The sequence below is a fragment of the Callithrix jacchus genome, chromosome 17, assembly GCF_049354715.1.
Source record: "Callithrix jacchus isolate 240 chromosome 17, calJac240_pri, whole genome shotgun sequence".
NCBI lineage: Eukaryota > Metazoa > Chordata > Mammalia > Primates > Cebidae > Callithrix > Callithrix jacchus.
The window spans coordinates 69910112-69930119 of NC_133518.1; the positions used below are offsets into that span (position 1 = coordinate 69910112).

The 20008-nt window shown below is 45.7% G+C and overlaps 1 protein-coding gene across 4 annotated transcripts in view; it reads right to left on the bottom strand.

Moving 5' to 3' along the window:
- Nucleotides 1–20008, bottom strand: part of OSBPL10 (oxysterol binding protein like 10) — a 332750-nt gene that overhangs the window by 21386 nt on the left and 291356 nt on the right. For all 4 annotated transcript variants that reach the window (XM_054246920.2, XM_002759684.7, XM_078354487.1 and 1 more), the window contains one exon: nucleotides 1988–2468. In XM_054246920.2, the coding sequence (XP_054102895.2) occupies nucleotides 1988–2468 (481 nt within the window). The remainder of the gene's footprint in view (nucleotides 1–1987; nucleotides 2469–20008) is intronic.

Sequence of the window (20008 nt, forward strand, 5' to 3'; positions counted from 1 at the left end):
TTCTCTCAACTTTAGTCAGATTTTCACTAGTGCTCCTCCACTGACAACTGCTGTCAGGGTCACGAGTGACCTCCAGGATCCAAAATCAATGATCACGTCTCAGTTCTCGTCTTACTGGAATTAACCAGCATCATGCAATGCGGCTGGCCTCTGTCGCACTGTGAAGCCCATCTTCACTCACCTCACAGGGAGCACCTTCTCCCGTTCTGTTCAGTCTACTTCACTGGCCACTCCTCCTTAGTCCTCTCGGCTGTTTGCTCACCTTGTGGGCTGCAGAAGTCAGTGCTCACTCAGCAGTCATCAGTGTCAAGGCCTTAACTATTTCATTTCCCTATGAAACTCCAGCTTGCACACACAATTGCCCTCTCTAGCACTCCCTTCCATGACTCAACTCTAACAACCCCCCTGAGCTCCCATACTCTCCGTCCAAAGTAGCCCAACACCCAGCCCTGAGTCTCCGCATCTCAGTTAATGGCTAGTCCATCCTTCTAAGTGCTCAGGACCAAACCTTAGCAAGCCTTTCTCTCAGGGTCCACATCCCATCCAGATCCTCACTACGCCACTACTTTTACTTCCCCTACCATTTTCCACCTGCTCCAACCGCCATCAGCACCTGCTTAATGATTCTCACGACCTCCTCCCTGGTCTTCTTGCTTTCACTGTTGCCCCTGCCAGGGTCTGTTTTCAACAAATGGCTGGAGCAGTCTTGCTAGACTCTGAGTTTCAGCCTGGTACTCTCCAGCTCAAAAGCACCGGTGGCTTCACGGCTCCCTCACTGTAAGAGCCAGCGTCTCTAGCAATAGCCCACGAGGTCCTACGTGCTCTGGCCACCACCACCACCTGCTCCTCCAGCCACATGGGCTTCCCATCTGCATCACGTGCCAAGGACATTTCCCAGGGATCTATAAGGCTTGCCTTGCCCCGCTCTGCCCCCTTTGGGTCTTTGCTCAAATTATCACCTTAGCGAGGCCTTCCCACTGGCCAGCTCATCTGAAAGCTCAACCGCCCTCTCCCTGGTCGTCCCCGCACTCCTACCTGCCTTATGTTTCTCTACAACACTTACCGTCCTTCAGCTTACCACACAATCGATTACGTTTACTTATGTGTTTCGTTTCCCCATGAGAAAGGAGGAGAACGGAAACCTCCTAAGAACAGATCTTTTTTGGGCTGCTTTGTTTACTCAAATAACCACAGCTCCTAAGGCAATGTCACGCATCTAGTAGGTTCTCAATAAAAATGTGCTGAGTGAATGAAAGGTGCTCTTATCTCATGGGGTTTTGGAAGGGCTTCTAAAGAGCCATGTACTCTCTGAAACTCAAAGAAAAATTCTGAGTTAGATTCTCTTTTTCTAGGAAGAGAATCACAGCCTTAGAGCCTCGAAGAGATTTGTGACTCAAAAAAAGTTGAAGAACCAGTAACACAGATGCTTGAATTTAACAAGGATTATTATAGGTTTCTTCAAACAATGAATACACTTCATTCACAGCTTCTTGCTAAAATTAAGAATGTGTGATCCACCAGTGGCGTGATTATACTATGTTCTTGCTTCAGATTTCTAGCATAGAGTCAAAAGATTTGTCTTGGGAATTTTTATGAGCAGATTTTTGAATAGGCAGCATGATTATCCTCATTGTCTGTGAGCCAGAACACTGGTGAGAATGAATAAAAATGTGTTTTCACAGATTTGGAGGCCAGCTACTATATTCACGCAATGCTGACAAAAAAAAAAAAAAAAATGGCATGAGAAGATCCAGGTGGGAAGGCCCAGGTAGGCGGCTGTCAGGCCCAGAGTCCATCACCTTGGCCCCACTGCGAAATTACCAGATCTTGTCCCAAAATAACAAAACCCATCCCCTTTACCACCCACGCTCTAATTCCAAAACCAGTTAAAAACAAAAAATACTCCACACACAAAATTATCAGTCATCTACCAGGTATGGAAATGTCACTGTGTAAGAGCCAAACTCCAACATAAGACATGGCTTACCTTCCCCTATCATAGAGACCCCCACGGACATGCCCATGAACTTGCTTTTGGTCCATACGTGAGTGTTGACGCACAGTCTCTTCTCCTTGCACTCACAGTAGAAGCAGGAGATGGGTGGGTGATGAGACACTTGCTCAGCCACAAACCTTAGTTTGTAGCTTTTGGAAGGGTCATCGGCCGTCGGGTGTTCATGACAGCCAGCAGGAGAGTGGGGAGCAGTCCTCTTAGGCTTGACCTTGTCCTTGGGAACCTCCCAGGAGCAGTGAAACGTCTCGCCTATGATGGGGTTGTAGGGCTTCTTGGCCAACGCGCCCTTGCGGCCCTCATGAAAGGCTGTGAGATAATACTCCACGAAGCAGATGACTCTCTCCTCTGGTGTGGCCCCAGCGGTGATGGCCAGCAGTAGGTCTGGGTGTGCCATAAAATCTGCATACATCTCCAGCAAAGACCGTTTCTCCAGGATAAAGGTGGGAAGCACCACCTGCGTTTGGAAGGACACAAAGACAGAAATCTTTGGGATTACATGGAAAAGCTGAAAAGAAAAAGAAAAGGCTGCAACCACCGTCACGCAAATTCACAACATCCCCAGCCAGGGAACAGTCTGTTTTGACTTGTGCACAAATGACAAATCAAGGGAAACGATATGGAAGAAAGAAGTGGCAGTGAAACCCCCGCAAGCCCAGCTCTGTGGACAAGGCAGTTCTGAGCGATCTTCCTCCTTGCTTACCTGGACTAACGCAGTAATCTCTGCCCGTCTCCACTGCCATCTCTCTCCTAACTCTCCATTATTTAGAGACATGAAGAAAATGGCCTGGAAGGGTTTTCTGTATTCCGCCTGCCATCAGGCACGACCAAGGCGGGGCACTCAGTGTGTTCCCACAAACACGGAGACTGGGGTTTGTGGTGCCGTTTCATATGGGCCCAGGTAGACCAGGACCCACCACCGATGACAGTGTGCACTGGGAGACGCTGTTAGAAGAATGGTGTACAAGCCCCATGACAGTGTGCACTGGGAGACGCTGTTAGAAGAATGGTGTACAAGCCCCATGACAGTGTGCACTGGGAGACGCTGTTAGAAGAATGGTGTACAAGCCCCACCATGACCGAGGAAGGGTAGGACTGTGGAAAGGGCCCAGCTCCGGGAGGCGGCAGGCCCATCAGCAGGCAAATGTCCACAGAGCTGCTGCAGAGAAGAGCGGCCATGGCAATCCGTCCACGGAGATCGATCCTCGAGGTTGGTCCAGAAGAAACCAGTGGACGTTACGAAGTAGGCTGGCACTTAACAGGCAGAACCTGCTGCTAAAGGACTGGCAGACTGGCTGCCCCTAGCCTTGCTACTGGCACCATCCCTGAAGACAGACCTTGTGGAGGCCGGGAGAACTCTGGTAGAAGACAAGACAGAGACTCCTCATTGATCCAAAGTAGATCCAGATGGTCACTCAGGGGCTCCACAACCCCAAATGCCTGTAACCCAAGGATTACTCAGTCGTTTGCTTTAAGTGATCTCACTTAAAGCAACTGAAGGGTATTTTGAAACTGGGAAGCCCATAACTCATTACTGCTACTGCTGTTTAAAGAAGAGAAAGTCCATTTTCACTGTCCTAGTGTGATCTTAAAATAACTGAGTTATCGAGTATTTGGTTTTTTGTTTGTCTTTTTTCGGTTTTGAGCCAGTCATCATCTCCTGTCGCCCAGGTGGGAGTGGGTGGTGCAGTCCGGCTCACCACAACCTCCACGTCCTGGGTTCAAGCCACTCTCCTGCCTCATCCTCCCGAGTAGCTGGGACTACAGGCACATGCCACCACACCTGGCTAATTTTTTTTTTATTTTAGTAGACACAGGGTCTCACCATGTTGCCCAGGCTGGTCATGAACTCCTGAACTCAAGCAATCTACCCACTTCAGCCTTCCAAAGAGTTCCCGGGTATTAATAATCCACCCACTTGGATGCAACACACAGCCAGCCTTAACCTGGAGCCTCTCATCCTATTCCTCCGAACATGGACCCGCAGGATTTTGAAGCTGGAAAGCCCGCCCAGACCCGCTGGGACATGCAGGGAACACGCCAGGTTCCAGCGAGTTGACCAATACCACAGGGCTGGTTGACAATCTCTCTTTACATAACTAATTCTGTCCTTCCTTTCTGTAGCCCCGAACTCCCATGAAAACATTTGGGAGGATGTATGATCATGGACCGCAAGTATCACACAGGCTCACAGATCCCTGCAAATGATTGGGCTACAGTGGAAGGGAGGAGAGAGGCTGCTGTGCTTTGAGCTTGTCCCCTCCCAAATGCAGGTTGAAATCTGAACCCCAGTGTGGCAGCATTAGGAGGTGGGGACCAGTAGAAGGTGTGGAGGTTATAGGAGCAGATCCTTAGGAAGAGATGAACGTCTTCCTTCAGGAGAGAGTTCTCACTCTCTCAGGACTGAACTAGGGACCGCAAAAGCATGCTGTTCTAGAAGCAACTCTGACTTCCTAGACCCTTGTGCTCACCATGTGATCTCTGCACACACCCGCTTCCTCTTCTGCCGTGTTTTGACCCAGCACAGGGCCCTCACCAGCTGCAACACTATGCTCTTCAACTTCCCAGCCTGCGAAATGGTGAGTTAAATAAATGGATTTTTCTTGTAACGACTTAGTCTCAGCTGGGCACAGTGGCTCATGTCTGTAATCCCAGCACTTTGGGAGGCCGAGGCAGGCAGATCACCTGAGGTCGGGAGTTTGAGACCAGCCTGACCAACATGGAGACACCTCATCTCTAATAAAAATACAAAATTAGCCAGGCATGGTGATGCATGCCTGTAATCCCAGCTACTTGGAAGGCTGAGGCAGGAAAATCGCTTGAACCCAGGAAGCGGAGGTTGCAATGAGCCAAGATCACGCCATTGCACTCCAGCCTGGGCAACAACAGTGAAACTCCATCTCAAAGAAGAAAAAAAAAAAAAAAACAATGAAAAAACCCTATTCAGTCTCATTCTGTCACAGCAACACTAAAGGGACTAATACAGATGTCCAGAGAGAGACAGGCAGACATGACAACAGCAAAGTGGAGAAATTTCAGAGGAAACCAGAAAAAGCCCCGTCTGCTAGAGGTAAAGCTTGGTGGATCTCTTTTAATGCTTTTCTATCTTTCATTTAAAAACTGTGTCAGGAGAAAATGTCCCAGTGCTAAATAAAAAAGCAGCCAGATGTAAAATTGAACATGTAATACAATCCAAGTATCATAAAAACACTCAAGACGTGAACATGTCTGTCTGGGGGATAGAACTGAGCGATTTTACACTTTTTTTTTCTGAGTCTCTTTCTGCTTTGCTTTTATAACACACGGGAAGAAGAAACATTATTTTAAAACACAACTATGCAAATCAATGGAGGTTTCCTGATTTTCTTTAATCTACAACTTGACAAAATTGAGAATCTGGCTGCCCTAGGACCTCATCTGGCCAAGAAACGCGTTGAGCATGAAATAGCCTTCAGATGCCACTTCTATTACTTCTGATGCCTTTTCTGTGGGGACGGGTCATCAATCAGCAGCATCACTGTGCTCTCTGGGGGCTGCTGTTCCAATGAGGCTTCAGTGGGGTCAGGCTGCTGTGTTCTCCCACGACATAGCTGTCCAATGGCAGAGTAAATGACTCCCAGATACTCACCACACTTCCCTCTTCTGCCCCCGAATTACCCGAGGGCTCCTCTATGAACTCCACCCAGACAAGGTGGCACAGTTGGGGAACATGGATTTCAGCAGCCTGGAAATCCCTTAATGAGGCGAAATCAATGACAAAGGACAGACTGCCACAAATGTCTGCATCTTCATACCTTCCCCAAGTGACTGCATCTGCTGTTCTCTCCCTTCCCCGGTCCACGGGGCCCTCTGATCAGAAGGCAAGCCAGGGAAGGGGAAGGACAGAAATAGACACTGCAGTCCTCAGCTCTGACGGGTATAACTTCAAAGATAATTTCATGACCTTGGCTCATGCCTTTTCCCCACTCTATAGCAATAAAGCTTCTAGGGCAGTAATTCCACCTCTGGACAGGAATCCTCATGTTTATACCCAAGATTAAAGTTAACAAGGAACATCAGCTATGATACTTACTCTCTAGTTACATACTTTTGAAAAGAACAAGAATTTAAGATGTTTCCCCTAATTTAGTCAGCATTTCTGAACTCAGAAGCTGAAGATTAAAAAAATAGTAAGTAAATAAATAAGAAAAAGAACTCCACTTGGAGCCCTGAGTCATGGAATGTCAGAACCAAAAAGCAGCCTTCAAGATGATTTGGTGCACTGCCCTGGTCCCATAGGTGAGAGCATGATGCCGTGGCCGCCCAGTGGCTGAGCCAGGAGGGAACCTCAAGCTTCCGGCAGCCACCTCTGAGTCTCTGCCATTACCTGATGATACATACTGATTATCTGTTTCTGGTTAACAAGATCAACTTCTCGGCCAGGTGCGGTGGCTCACACCTGTAATCCCAGCACTTTGGGAGGCCGAGGTGGGTGGATCACAAGGTTAAGGGATCGAGACCATCCTGGCCAACATGGTGAAACTCCATCTCTACTAAAAATTTAAAAAATTAGCTGGACATGGTGGCATATGCCTGTAATCCCAGCTACTTGGGAGGCTGAGGCAGGAGAACTGCTTGAACCCAGGAGGTGGAGGTGCCCGTGAGCTGAGAATGTGCCATTGCACTCCAGCCTGGGCAACAAGAGCGAAACTCAGTCTCAAAAAAAAAAAAAAATTCTTTCAGTAGACAAGGGAGATAGCTAGGATGTCTGGGTCACCCCATCTGCTGTCATGGATTAAGAAGAGGGGGAAGGGCCAGGCATGGTGGCTCATGCCTGTAATCCCAACACTCTGGGAGGCTGAGGTAGGAGGATCACTTGAGGCCAAGAGTTTGAGACTAGCCTGGGCAACACAGTGAGAACCCATCACTACAAAAAAAACAATAATTTAAAAAATTTTTAAAAGAAGTGGGTGAAGGAAAAAGAATGGGGAAGAGAGTAGAACATGAGCCCCACCGCCTCAGGCCGTTTCACTCTTACCAACATGGCAAGAAAATCTACCATTCCAAACATCATTAATATCATACACGGGAGGGAGATCGTTTCAGTGAAGTGAGGGTAAGGCAGGGGTGGCTCCCAACCTGGCCGTCCAGCCTCCTGCAACACCTCCAGCTCTCCTCCACGCCACGGCCAGAGTCACCTTGCTAAAATCTCTGTAAGAGATAAAGTCCAACCTGGTCCCCACCTCCCTCTGTCTGCTCCCCTCCCTCCCTGCACAAAACTCCCCTCACATACACACACTTCCTTTTTCTGCCCTTTCTCCTCCCTTGTCTAGGTGACAAAAAGCTCATCAGCTCAAGTAGTTCTCTCCTCTGTGAAGCTTTTTTTTTGTTCCGCGTGCAAGGCTAAAGCAACAAAGCCCCTTTCCTGTCCTCGGCACCTCACACATACCTCCACCTCCAAAGCTCTTTTCCACTTATTAATGCACACGTTTCCAAACTGTAAGCACTTAGAAGACAGACACCTGACTCCCTAGTACCTTAGCAAAACACAAGACGAACAGATGAATTCCATGAGAATCTGTTTCCTTTGCCACGTTTAAGTTCCTTATATTTTTAAATGCAGATTCTCATTCACCATGCTTTTAATTTTCTGACTAGATCCAGCCAAGTTTTCAGTTGCTGCTTCTCTCGAGGAAAATGAGAATATTCACACACACACACACACCAAAGAAATTCTGGGCTAAAGCCAGCTTACATAAAATGTAGCTTATTTCAGGAACATGTTTTTGGGGGTAAGGAACCACAGAGCCTGACGTATCAGGAGTGTGCTCTAAATGTCTAATGAATGCGTGGATTCAAACCTGGTCCACCCCACACTCTACTGGATCTCCTAAGACATTGTTGGTGCTGAAAACAATGTGGCTAGATGACCTCCAGGATGGGCCTTCAAAGGCTCCAAGGGAGCCAGAAGGAATGAAATCGCCTAGTCAGAAGACATCTTCACAATCGCTTTCCCAAAAGGAAAAAAGGCTCTGCTCAGTTTCTTCTGCCAGTAAGCACTGCCCAAATTGCTTAATCTGACTCTTAACTATGAGGAAAAAAAATCAAATCCAAACTGAGGAACAGTCTGGAAAAAAAAAGACAAAGAAAACCTGACTTGAACTCTTCAGTATCACTGCCATTAAAGGTTGATAAAAAAAACCGGGGCGGGGGCGGATTTTCTAGGCTAAAGGAGACTAGAGACATTATAATGACCAAATGTGACTTAATCGGGGTTGGATTCTGGAGTTTTAAGAAATGGCCATAAAGGACATGATTGGGACAAGTTGGGAAAATTTACCATGGGCTGAACATGAAATAATATTGCTTCACTGTTACATTTCCCAATATGACAAATATATACCATCGTGTCCTTGTTCTTAGAAGATACTCACCAAAGGGGTGGGGAAGAACTGACATGATGTCTGCAACATACTCTAAAATGGTTATCAAAAAATAAACTTACATGTATGACATGGTTTAGCTGTGTCCCCATCCAAAGCTCATCTTTAATTGTAACTCTCTCAATTCCCACATGTCATGGGAGGGACCCAGTGAGAGGTTAACTGAATCACAGAGGCGGGTCTTTCTCATGCTGTTCTCATGATAGTGAATGAGTCTCACAAGATCTGATGGTTTTATAAAGAGGAGTTTCCCTGAACAAGCTCTCTCTCTTTGCCAGCTGCCATCCATGTAAGATGTCACTTGCTCCTCCTTGCCTTCTGCCATGATTGTGAGGCCTCCCCAGACATTTGGAACTGGAAGTCCGTTAAACCTCTCTTTCTTCCCAGCCTCGGGTATATCTTTTGTCAGCAGCATGAAAATGGACTAATACAATGTGTAACCCACATATATACATGCATGTGTATGGATGGAGTTCTGAAGGGAGAGAGCGTGAGAGGAAAAAATGGAAGGAGGGAGGAGGGGAGGAGAGAGGCTGACACAGAGGGAAGAAGGGAGAAGAAATGCAAAGTACAAAATGTTAATAATTTGCCAAAAAAGGTGAAGAACATATGGGAGTTGATAGAGTTTGGATTTGTGTTCACACCCAAATCTCATGTCAAATTGCAATCCCCAGCACTGGAGGAGGGGCCTGGTGGAAGGTGACTGGATCATGGGGGTACACTCCCCCTTGCTGTTCTCATGATAGTGAGTGAGTTCTCATGAGATCTGGTTTTTTAAAAGCAGGTAGCACCTCCCACTTCGCTCTCTTTCTCCTGTCCTGGCCTTGTAAGACATTGAGAGCTTCCCCTTTGCTTTCTGCCATACGTCTCCTGAGGTCTCCCAAGAACCTGTACAGCCTACAAAACCGTGAGTCAATCAAACCTCTTTATAAATTACCCAGTTTCAGGCAGTTCTTTATAGCAAGGCAAGAACTAATACAAGAGTCCATTGTGCTATTCTTGCAACTTCACTGTAGACTGGAAAATGTTCAAAATAAAAAAGTTGGAGGAAAAAGAAAAAAGGATCTACTGGGGATGCAATACCTGAGAACATAATAATTTTCAAAGACAACCTTCCCAAAATTGCAGACTGAGGGAATATGGGCTCACAGCCAAAATCAAGTGCAACCTACTAGGTATGCATTCTGTACTTTAAAATCATGTGGCTTTGTCAGAGCAGGAAAAAAATAGAATACCTGGAGAGATGGAGCAGAATGGGTTGGGAGTAGAATTACTATTTCCTCTTTCATATTCTGTTGTGTGTTTCATTGGTGTTTGTGCAGAATACCAGATTAGCTTCAAAACCAGCACCTGAACACTCTGGACAGGCTGACATACTTTTCATTAAAACAGACTTCCTAGTCTGGTCTGATTTCTTTCTCTCATACAATCTCCTGGGCACCCTTTCCTTTTTTTTGGTGTGTTTGCAAATAAGTCATTTAATCATCCATTTCTTGGACAGTGGACACCAGGAATACAGAGCCAGTAAGTGGTGAGTACTAACTGGGCTGTCTGCCTCCAACAGAGGGTGAGTGATGGCCCAGCTGTTCAGGCTGAAGGCATCCAAACGGCCTGAAATCACTGCTGCGGATTTACCGAGCCATCAATAAACACTGCCTTTTCTCCCATTAACATAATTAAGACAAGGAACCATTTTGGGGGAAGGAAAAAGAGAAGATCTGCACCAGGGACTCAGAGAACAATTAATTGCCTTTAAAGCTGCATCAATCTAGAAATAAGTAACTCATCTTCAGGCTGGGCTCTTAGGCTCTTAGAAATCTGAAATAAGCGATCATCCTCACCCATATGGGAAGGCAAAGGACACCTGGAAAGAGGGATACTCCCCTTCCCAGAGCAGAGAGCATGGCTGGTCTCCGCAAAAAGAAGGCCCAGAGCAGGTGCAATTTTCTTCAAAAAGAAACTTCAGGTGGCTGGGTGCAGTGGCGCAGACCTGTGATCCCAGCATTTTGAGAGGCTGAGGCGGGAGGATCGCTTCAGCCCAGGAGTTCAAGACCAGCCTGGCTGCAAGACGTTGCCTCTACACAAAAAATATTTTTAAATTAGCCAGGTGTGGTGGTGCATGCCTGCAGTCTTAATGTAGTCTTATCTATTTGTAGGCTGAGGCAGGAGGATCGCTTGAGCTCAGGACTTCCCAGCTGCAGTGAGCTATGATTGCACCTCCCTACACCAGTCTGAGCAGCGCAGCAAGACCTTGTCTCTTTAAAGAAAAAGGAATGAAAGAAAAAAGAAATACCAGTTCATATCCCTGGGAGTCACCTTCATATTTTATCCTTAGATTAGCAAATACACCCAGTGCAGACAAGCAAGCAGAGCAGCCTAGACCACCACAAAGGTTCGTTTACGTCCTCCTTTGCGAAGCACACAAAAATCCAATTTTACAAAATAAAGTGTCAATAATTCACACTGCCAAAAGGAGTCTTTACTTAGCCAACCATTTCTCTGGGTTTCCTTAACCTGCCAGCTCCCTTCACACCCATTTCATGGTGCCTGAAACATCATAAAAAGCATTCATTAAAATTTTTGTTAGACGAGAGGAGTCTAAAATAAAATGTTACTTTTCCCAAGAAGATATTTACTGCATAGAAAGATATCTGCTGAAGTTAATCCCTGTGTACTTCCAGAGTCCCAGACGCCAGCTCACAGAAGGAAGTCAGCTGGGAGCAGAACGTCATCTCTCAGCAGTGACCAGCCATGTGCACTGCTCGGCAAATTCATCTCCCTAGGACTCAATTCCTCAGCTATAAAGTAGGGAAAATACAAATATCCACCTTCTAGGTTGACTGTGAGTATTATATGACATTGTTAAATTAGTCCAGTGCCTACCTGGCACCCCAGAAGTGCTCATTCTATGCTGGCTCAGATTATAGATCCCTATAATCAGGGATCAGTAACCTCATTTAGAGACCAGGGAAGATACAAACAACAGAGATTAGACACAAACTCATCACATAATATTTCAGTCACAATGCTGAAAGCTGAAATGACCCACAATGCCTAGAGCAACCCCTGGACCACCTCTGATACTTCTGTAAATAATCACCTGCTCAGAGAAAAAGGAGAGATAATTCTGCAAGAGAAAAACATTGCTCTAAGAATATATAAAATCTTTCAGACCCAAACTGTTTTTAGAGCTCGAGCCAGCCCACAGCACTTGGGTCACACGCTCATTATCTTGGGTAATCTTCTTAGAAGCCTGTAAGCAGGGGCAAAAAAATTCCATTTTACAGAGGAGGAAGCGAGTATCCACAGAGGTTTTGCAATTTACAATGGCTAAATCAGAGGAGAGCTGGAATGCGAATCAATTGTGCTTGGCCAAGGCCCATGATAGGTCGCTCAGTGCCCCCAACAGGCCTGAAGACAACTTTCTAGAAGTGTGGACTGTGATTCTGTCCTGCCAGCAGGACAGAAAGGGAACACGGAGATTGCCTGTGTCCCCTCATGAAACAGATTTACACAGACAAGCCTAGGGAAGCCAGGTCTCCACTCTGTCTTCTATTAAAAGGCAAACACTCAGGAGAGATAACAGGCTTTGCTTGACAGTATACTGAAAACCAGATTCAGGGAGAACAGGAGCTGGAGGGGTCTGGAAAGGGAAGCGGAAGCAGGACTAGGGAGACCAGAGACCCCGAGGTCCACGTCTCTGCCTTGTGGATTCATTTCCAAATTAAACCCTGGCCTTCTGACCCTTTTCATAAAAGAAGGAGCTTAAGCACAGCAATGTTAATCTTTGCATATTGTGACTGATGCTAGAAAATGACCTAATAAAATAACACAATCAAAGGAAAAAAGCTGTATGCCCAAGAAGATGTTCACCATATCATTATCTACAACACCAAGAAGCCACAAATAGACAACATGACCAACCACTATTTGTTGGGAAAATTAATGACAACGCAGCGATGTGGTAGAACGTTATGTATCCATTAAAACATGCCCAGGTAACGACGTCATTTTCTGTAAAGCCATGGTGAGTACATGATGTCTGCTGTCGTGTGATCTGTATTCCAGGAGTGGACAAATACAACCCATGGGCCAAATCTCCACTTGCTTTTACAACCAGTTTTACTGAAACAAACTATACCCATTCATTTCTGTATTATCTACGGCTACCTTTGTAGTCAAATGGTTGCAGTCAACAGAAGATGGCCTGCAAAGCCAAAAACACTTGTTATCTGGCCTTTTATTCAATTAACTTTTTTTTCTTTGTTGAGACAGAGCTTTCCTCTTGTTGCCCAGACTGGAGTACAATGGCGTGATCTCAGTTTATTGCAACCTCCACCTCTCCGGCTCAAGCGATTCTCCTGCCCCAGCCTCCCAAGTAGCTGGGATTACAGGCACCTGTCACCATATCTGGCTAACTTTTTGTATTTTTTAGTAGAGATGGGGTTTCACTATGTTGACCACAGCTAGTCTTGAACTCCTGACCTCAGGTGATTTGCTGGCCTCAGCCTCCCAGAGTGCTGGGATTACAGGCAAGAGCCACCACGTCCAGCCAAATAAAAAAATTTTTAAGACAAGGTCTTGCCCTGTTGCCCAGACTGGAGTGCAGTGGTATGATCACAGATCACTGCAGCCTCACACTCCTAGGTTTAAGTGATCTTCCTGCCTCAGCCTCCCCAGTAGCTGGGACTATAGTTGTGTGTTACCCCACCTCACTAATTTAAAAATATTTTTTGGTCGAGACAAGGTCTTGCTATATTGCTCAGGCTGGTCTCAAACTCCTGGCCTCAAGCAATCCTCCCACCTCAGCCTCCCAAAACACTGAGAGATCTGAGCCACCTGTCTGACCTTTTAGAGAAAATGTTTGCTGGCCGGGCATGGAGACTAACACCTGTAATTATCCTAGAATACACACCATATATTTTACATTCTTTTGTATCTATTCAACATTTAATTTAAAAATTATTGCAATTTTTAAAAAAGTTTCAATGACCATTGCTGTGACTTTTGACACATGTAGCCAATGCTTTCTAAAAATGCAATTTATAATGCCATCAGCAAGGAGCTGGGGTATCATTTTTACCCTGTATACACTACATACGTATTCTACTATTTTGTTGCTGATTTAGAAGGTCTAAAATGGAGTGTGTCAAGGTCATTTTATTTTTGCATTTCTTTGATTAGTAACGACTTAATTTTTTAAGAGTCATAGAAAATTATCTCAGCAAGCTTCTCTTTCAAAGCACGAATCGTGCCTTGTCTCATGAGTTCTTGGTCTCCGAGCTGTGAATTGGGTATCTTTAGGTTAGGGACCTCATCACCAGAGGACAGCTCAGTCCACTAGTTTTAGCTATAATCTGCATCCCCCCACCTCCTACCTACTCTCTGAGGCCAGCTGTTCTCTCTGAAAGCGCTCAAAATACACTGTTCGAGATTTTTCTTTATCTGTAACATTGGAGTTTGGACTAAATCCTCTGAGAAATCCACGCAGGGTAACAAACAGGCACACACATCCTAGGCTGTACCATTATCGGAACTGCCACCCATAATCTAAAGTTCAAGCATCCCTCTCTCTGCTATTGCCCCATAGGTCCCATTCACTCCATCTAGTCCCTAGTCCTATCAGGACCTTTGACCCATTGACCTCACACCATCCACCACCCCCTGTGGTCTCACTTTCCTCCACTCCCAGCATAGAGTCCCTGGGCCAACCCTGTACTTCTCCCTTTGATCTGCCCCAAGCAACTCGGCCACTCTCTCCCTCCATCCAGGCACCAGCCGAGCAAACCTTACCTCTGTTTAATCCAGCCCCTACATCCTGTTTACCTCAATCTGGAAACTCAACTTACCTGGAGAAACAGAGACAACGTGCAGACTCTTCATTTAAATTCACAACCTCAAAACCTTAAGTGGCCCCCTCGTGCGGTGTGGCAATCCTCCTCCCTGCTCCTCTCCCCATAACCACTTCTTTCAAGCCTTCTCCTCCCTTCTCAAACCTCTAATAACCCTTTGCTCTTTATCACTCTCAGATGGTCACCTTCCTGCTTTTCTCACTGGGAAAATGAGGCAGTCAGAGAGAAGGTTCACGTGATGATGATAATAGCAAACACGCACAGCACTCACTCTGTGCCAGGCACTGCTGAGTCCTTCACACATGTCACTGTGCATACCTACAGAGAGGCCCTATGAGGAAGGCGCAGTTAGCAGCCCCCTTTTAAAGATGAGAAAACAGAGGCACTCAGATGCAAGGTAATATACTGACAGGAACTCTGTGGAGATGCCAGGCCAGGCTGTCTGGCTCAGAGCCATGTGCTTAATCACGGGGGTCTCTTGCCAACAATCTTCTAGTGTCTGTACCCCACCTGCTGCAATGGATGATTGTCCTATCTCTGGCCAACTCCCCTTTCACGTGCTGGATCCCATGCCCTCTCTCCTCCTGAAATTCCTTCACTCATCTGCTTCCTCGCTCCTGCAGCATTTTTTCCTGTCTCCTAATCTCATCAGCATTCAAGCACCTTAAGAAACCAAACCTCCCTTAATTTCAGACACTCCTACAGTTTCCACCCAATTTTCTGTTCCCTTTATAGCAAAGTTCCTTTAAAGAGCTATCTTTACTCCCCATTTTTATACCACATTTTTTCCCACTCTCCCTTAAATGCACTCCAGTCAGACTTTGGCAAAGCCACATACAATGGTCCATTTACGGGCCCCAGCTTTCTTGACTCATCAGCAGCAATTCAACATAGTTGATCAATTCTTTCTTCTCCACACTTTCTCTTCACGTGGCTTCCACAACACCACGCTCCTCTGACTTCTTTCTTACTTCACTGGCTGAACCCTCTTAATCTCCTTTGCTAGATTCTTCCCATCTCCCTGACCCCTCCATGTTAGAATATCCCAGGACCCTATAATTGGATACGTTTCCCCATGTTTCCACTCACTCTCTGGAGAAACTCATCCAGCCTCATCGCTTTGAACACCATCTATATACATTGCTTCCCCTCAAACTTGTACCTGAACCTCACTCATGAACTCCAGATTTGTATATATCCAAATGCCTACATGTCTTCTAGAATGCTTAGTGGATGGATATCTCAGATCTAATCAAATCCAATGCTGGATGTGTGACAGCCCCAACATCTCCAACCTGTTCTCCTAGTCTCCTCCTCCTCCTAAAACACGGTGTCATCTGTAACACTGGTGGCCTTCAATGAACCACACCTCCTGGAATTTACGCTTTTGCATAGTCCTCCTTCAATCTGACTGGATCTGTGACTTACTTTAATCAATAAAATAGAAGGGACCTTGTGCCACTTTGGGGCCTAAGTCTTAGGAAGGCTTATCAGCTTCCACTTTTGCCCTCTTAGAAACCTTAAAGTCGGTGGCTCAAGCCTGTAATCCCAGCACTTTGGGAGGCCGAGGCGGGTGGATCACAAGGTCAGGAGATCGAGACCATCCTGGTCAACATGGTGAAACTCCGTCTCTACTAAAAATACAAAATATTAGCTGGGCGTGGTGGTGCGTGCCTGTAATTCCAGCTACTCAGGAGGCTGAGGCAGGAGAATTGCCTGAACCCAGAAGGCGGAGGTTGCAATGAGCCGAGATCACGCCATTGCACTCCAGCCTGGGTAACAAAAGCGAAACTCCGTCTCAAAAAAAAAAGAAGGCTTATACTGCCATTTAAGAAGTCTGGCTACCTAGCTGGAGTAACTATGTGGGAAGAACACATGGGGAGAGAAAGGTCCTAAGCTTCATAAAGACAGCAAGCCCAGGTGTTCCAGCCAAGTCCAGCACACCAGCAGACAACAGGCATGAGTGACCACTGGCAAGACCAGCAGAAGAGCTGCCCTGCTGAGCCCATCCCAGATTGTATTACCATGAATAAAAATACTGGGCGGTGATTAGTTACCAGCAATAGATAATTGAAACAAATGGCAACTAATAATAAATGGCAGTTAATAATAATAAAACAGTAAAACAAATGGCAATAATAATAATTATTCTAGCTGTTCAGGCCAAAAATAAAGGAAAGAGAAAAAAATTTTTTAAACAATAAAAAAATAAAAAACAATGAAACAAAGGGCAATTAATAATAATTATTATTCTAGCTGTTCAAGTCAAAACTTTAGAGTCATCTTTTATTCCTCTCTTTCTCTCACACTGCATATCATACGCAAATCCTGCTGGCAATATCTTCTAAGCACATCCAGAAACAGCCACTAACTAGCACTGTGCCACCAGCACCTCACCTGAGTTACTACAGTAGCTCCTGCTCTCTTCTACCCTGACCCCGGCTGTTCACATCCAAGTCACCACGCATCAGTCTACTTTGCACAGCAGAGTCAAAACTGCTCTTCAATACAAGTAAGCGGCTTAGTGGCTCACATCTGTAATCCTACCACTTTGGGAATCTGAGGCAGGCAGATCACTTGAAGTCAGGAGTTTGAGAGCAGCCTGGGCAACATGGTAAAACCCCGTCTATACTTAAAAATATAAAAAACTAGCTGGGCCTGGTGGCACATGCCTGTGATCCCAGCTACTTGGGAGGCTGAGGCAGGAGAATCACTTGAACTCGGGAAGCAGAGGTTGCAGTGAGCCAAGATCACATGATTGTGCTCCAGCCTGGGTGACAGAGCGAGACTCCATCTTGAAAATATAAAATAAAAATAAAACAAAAATACAAGTAATGTCACATATTCCCTTGGTCAAAACCCTCCAGTGGCCACCCATATCACTCAACCTCCTGAGCCCTCACAATATCCTAAAAGGTCTTATGACTTGCTGTCTCACCGACTTCTCTCCTGCCAATCCCACCCAGTTCACTCTGATCCAGCCACACTGGCCTCTCTGCCCATCCCCAAATGCCAAACAAGTTCCATCTTGGGCCTTTGTCACCCCCATCCCTTCTGGCCAGAACACCCTTCCGTAGATGCTCACATGGCTGGCTCCCTCATCCAGATCTGGTCTCCATTCAAATGTTACCTAGTAGAATCCTACCCTGACCAGTTTACCTACGAGGACACATCCCACCCCCATCTCACCACCAGCCACTCTCCCTGACATGCTCCATTTCTCTTCATTATACTTCATCTCCATCTTCTTTCCTTCCCCCACACTTCCCTCTCTCTCACTTGTTTCTTGTCTGTTTTCCTCCATCATCACTCAGGCCCCATCAGGGCACAGACTGTGAATGTTCTGCTCCACTCTCAGTGTTTCAACAGTATCTGGCATGTGCAGTATTCAATAAATATAGGTTACATAAGTAAACATATGACGAACTGTTGCCTTTCACATCCCTGAAAACGAGGTAAAAAATGGTCCTACACCTCCAAGCTCAGTGATGGATTTTGTGGCCCTTCTCCCTGGAGCCTAGAACTTGGCACAACAGTCACGCCAGGATGTCCTGACCATATGACGCTGCTCATTTGCCCAAGGCTTCCAAGGCTTCCCACAGCCCTTGGGATCGAGTCTGTCCCTTTCACACGGCCCACAGGCTCTGCAGGACCTGACCCTAATGCCCACTCCAGGTTCAGCGGAGCCTCTCACCAGCATGTGCAACACTCCAGACCTTCGGCGACCCTCCACCTCACTGTGGCTCCTCCATCCTCTCCTGTTCTAGGCTACCCACAGAGTGTGGAAATACAGTGGGTTCTCCAGCGGAAGTAGTCACCAGTAACTTAGGGTTATGGTGCCACCCTGAGGAAAGAGAGTCGACAAGGGTGCTTCTGGAGGCAGGACCAGCTACACGCTGTGTGGGGCCCAGTGGAAAGTGAAAACACAAGTCCCCTTGTTTGAAAAGTATTAAGAATTTCAAGACAGTGATAGCAGGGCATTGAACCAAGCGTGGAGCCCTTCTGAGCTTGGGGTGCTGAGCAACCTCACAAGTCAAACACCCACGGGCCTGACCCTGTCCGGTAATCACAGTGAACCAAGGCAGGACACCGCACTGCAGGCCCTCATTTCTTTTTAATTTGCCAGATATTCTTTTAATGAGAATTATAAAAGACCAAAACCATTTTTTTTGCAAACTCCCTTTTAAACAAATGATTTGATTTTAATTACAAATTCTGTGCATGACAATGCCTTCCTCTGCAAAACCAGTAAATACAAGGACAAATTTTAAACAGATAATGATTTGTCCAAGATATTTGAAAAAGGAAACAAAAGCCCAATTTTCATTATAAGATCAATTGATTCTCTAACCTTTCAAAGATTAAGCTCAAAGGTGTGACTCATCTGTAGAAAAGAGAAAGAGAGACCATCTTATAGATGCTTTAAATAGCTTTTGATAATTTTCCCAATATCACCTTTATTTTCTGGAACTCATAGCTTCATAAAATAGCTGATTTAAAAATATTTCGAATGAACTGATTAATGGGGAAAAGAAAGTATTGGGCTCTGTGACACGCAAATGTGCCAACACCGGCACATCCTCAGGGACATGGAAGTATACTTGTTTTTCGAGAAAGACTAGACCCTTCATCCTTGAGGTGAAGAAGATTCTATCTCCAGGTGCCTGCTCATCAGATACTCCATTGGCTAAGTTCTTTCATTAGTACAGGCTTAACTTAATGGCATGGACAAAAGCCAAGAAGAAAAAAGGGACAGTAAGGAGAGAAGAAATTTCATCAACCTTTTTATAATGCAGGGCAACAGAAGCCAAGAAATCTCATAGGAAGTAACAGGTCTACCTCTGCCTCTCACAAGTATTTCAGCTTCCAAGCTTTCCTTTGGTTTTTGAATGACAGATTCTTCCCAGTCAAATAACTTAATAAACCACAGACAGGAAAAGTTATTCTTTCCGGTGCTCAGCTGAGTATTGGGAGAAATGCAATGTTTGCTCTTTCAGGAAGAGGCTGGGGCTCTGGAAATGCAAAACAATCATATCCTAATAAAACAATAAGAAATAAGAAATGCACAGCTGTGATGATTTTTTTATTTTAGAACAAGACAGGAATAGCGTGAAGTCACTCAGACACTCAGCTTGCCATAACATAGCCCCTGCAGCATTGTCTTGCTTCTCCGTATCTCACCTTGGCAATTTCAATTTCTCTTACAGTCTCTTTCCTCTGTCATTCAGGATTCTAGGTCTGAGTTTTGTAAACATTAAAAAAAAATCCACAATGAGAATATATTTTACATCGTGACCCAGTACACATGTATCCAGAGACCTAGGTTTCACGCACGGAATGCTCTGATGTTTTCTACTGTATCTTATTTCATTTTTGAGAAAGGATGGCCTGACCCCCACTAAACTGGTTTCACAACCCACTAATGGTTCATGACCCAGTTTGGAAACACTGAGATTTGAGATCGTGATTGGACGCATTATCATCCACATTTCGTCAAACTAACTCAAGCTCTGAGTGTCTACACAACCCACAAGAAGAAAACATGGGCATCTTTTTCAAGCCAAGCACTTAAGTGACTCCTCTAGCTGAAAAACAATCAGCATTTTCCAGCTAGAGGACTGAAATGAAGGGAAAGCAGCAGCGTGGAGAACAGGCTGTCACAGCCTGGCGTGCAAAACATAAGCAGCCACGCGGAGGGCAGAGGATGGCGAAGAGGGAGCTTT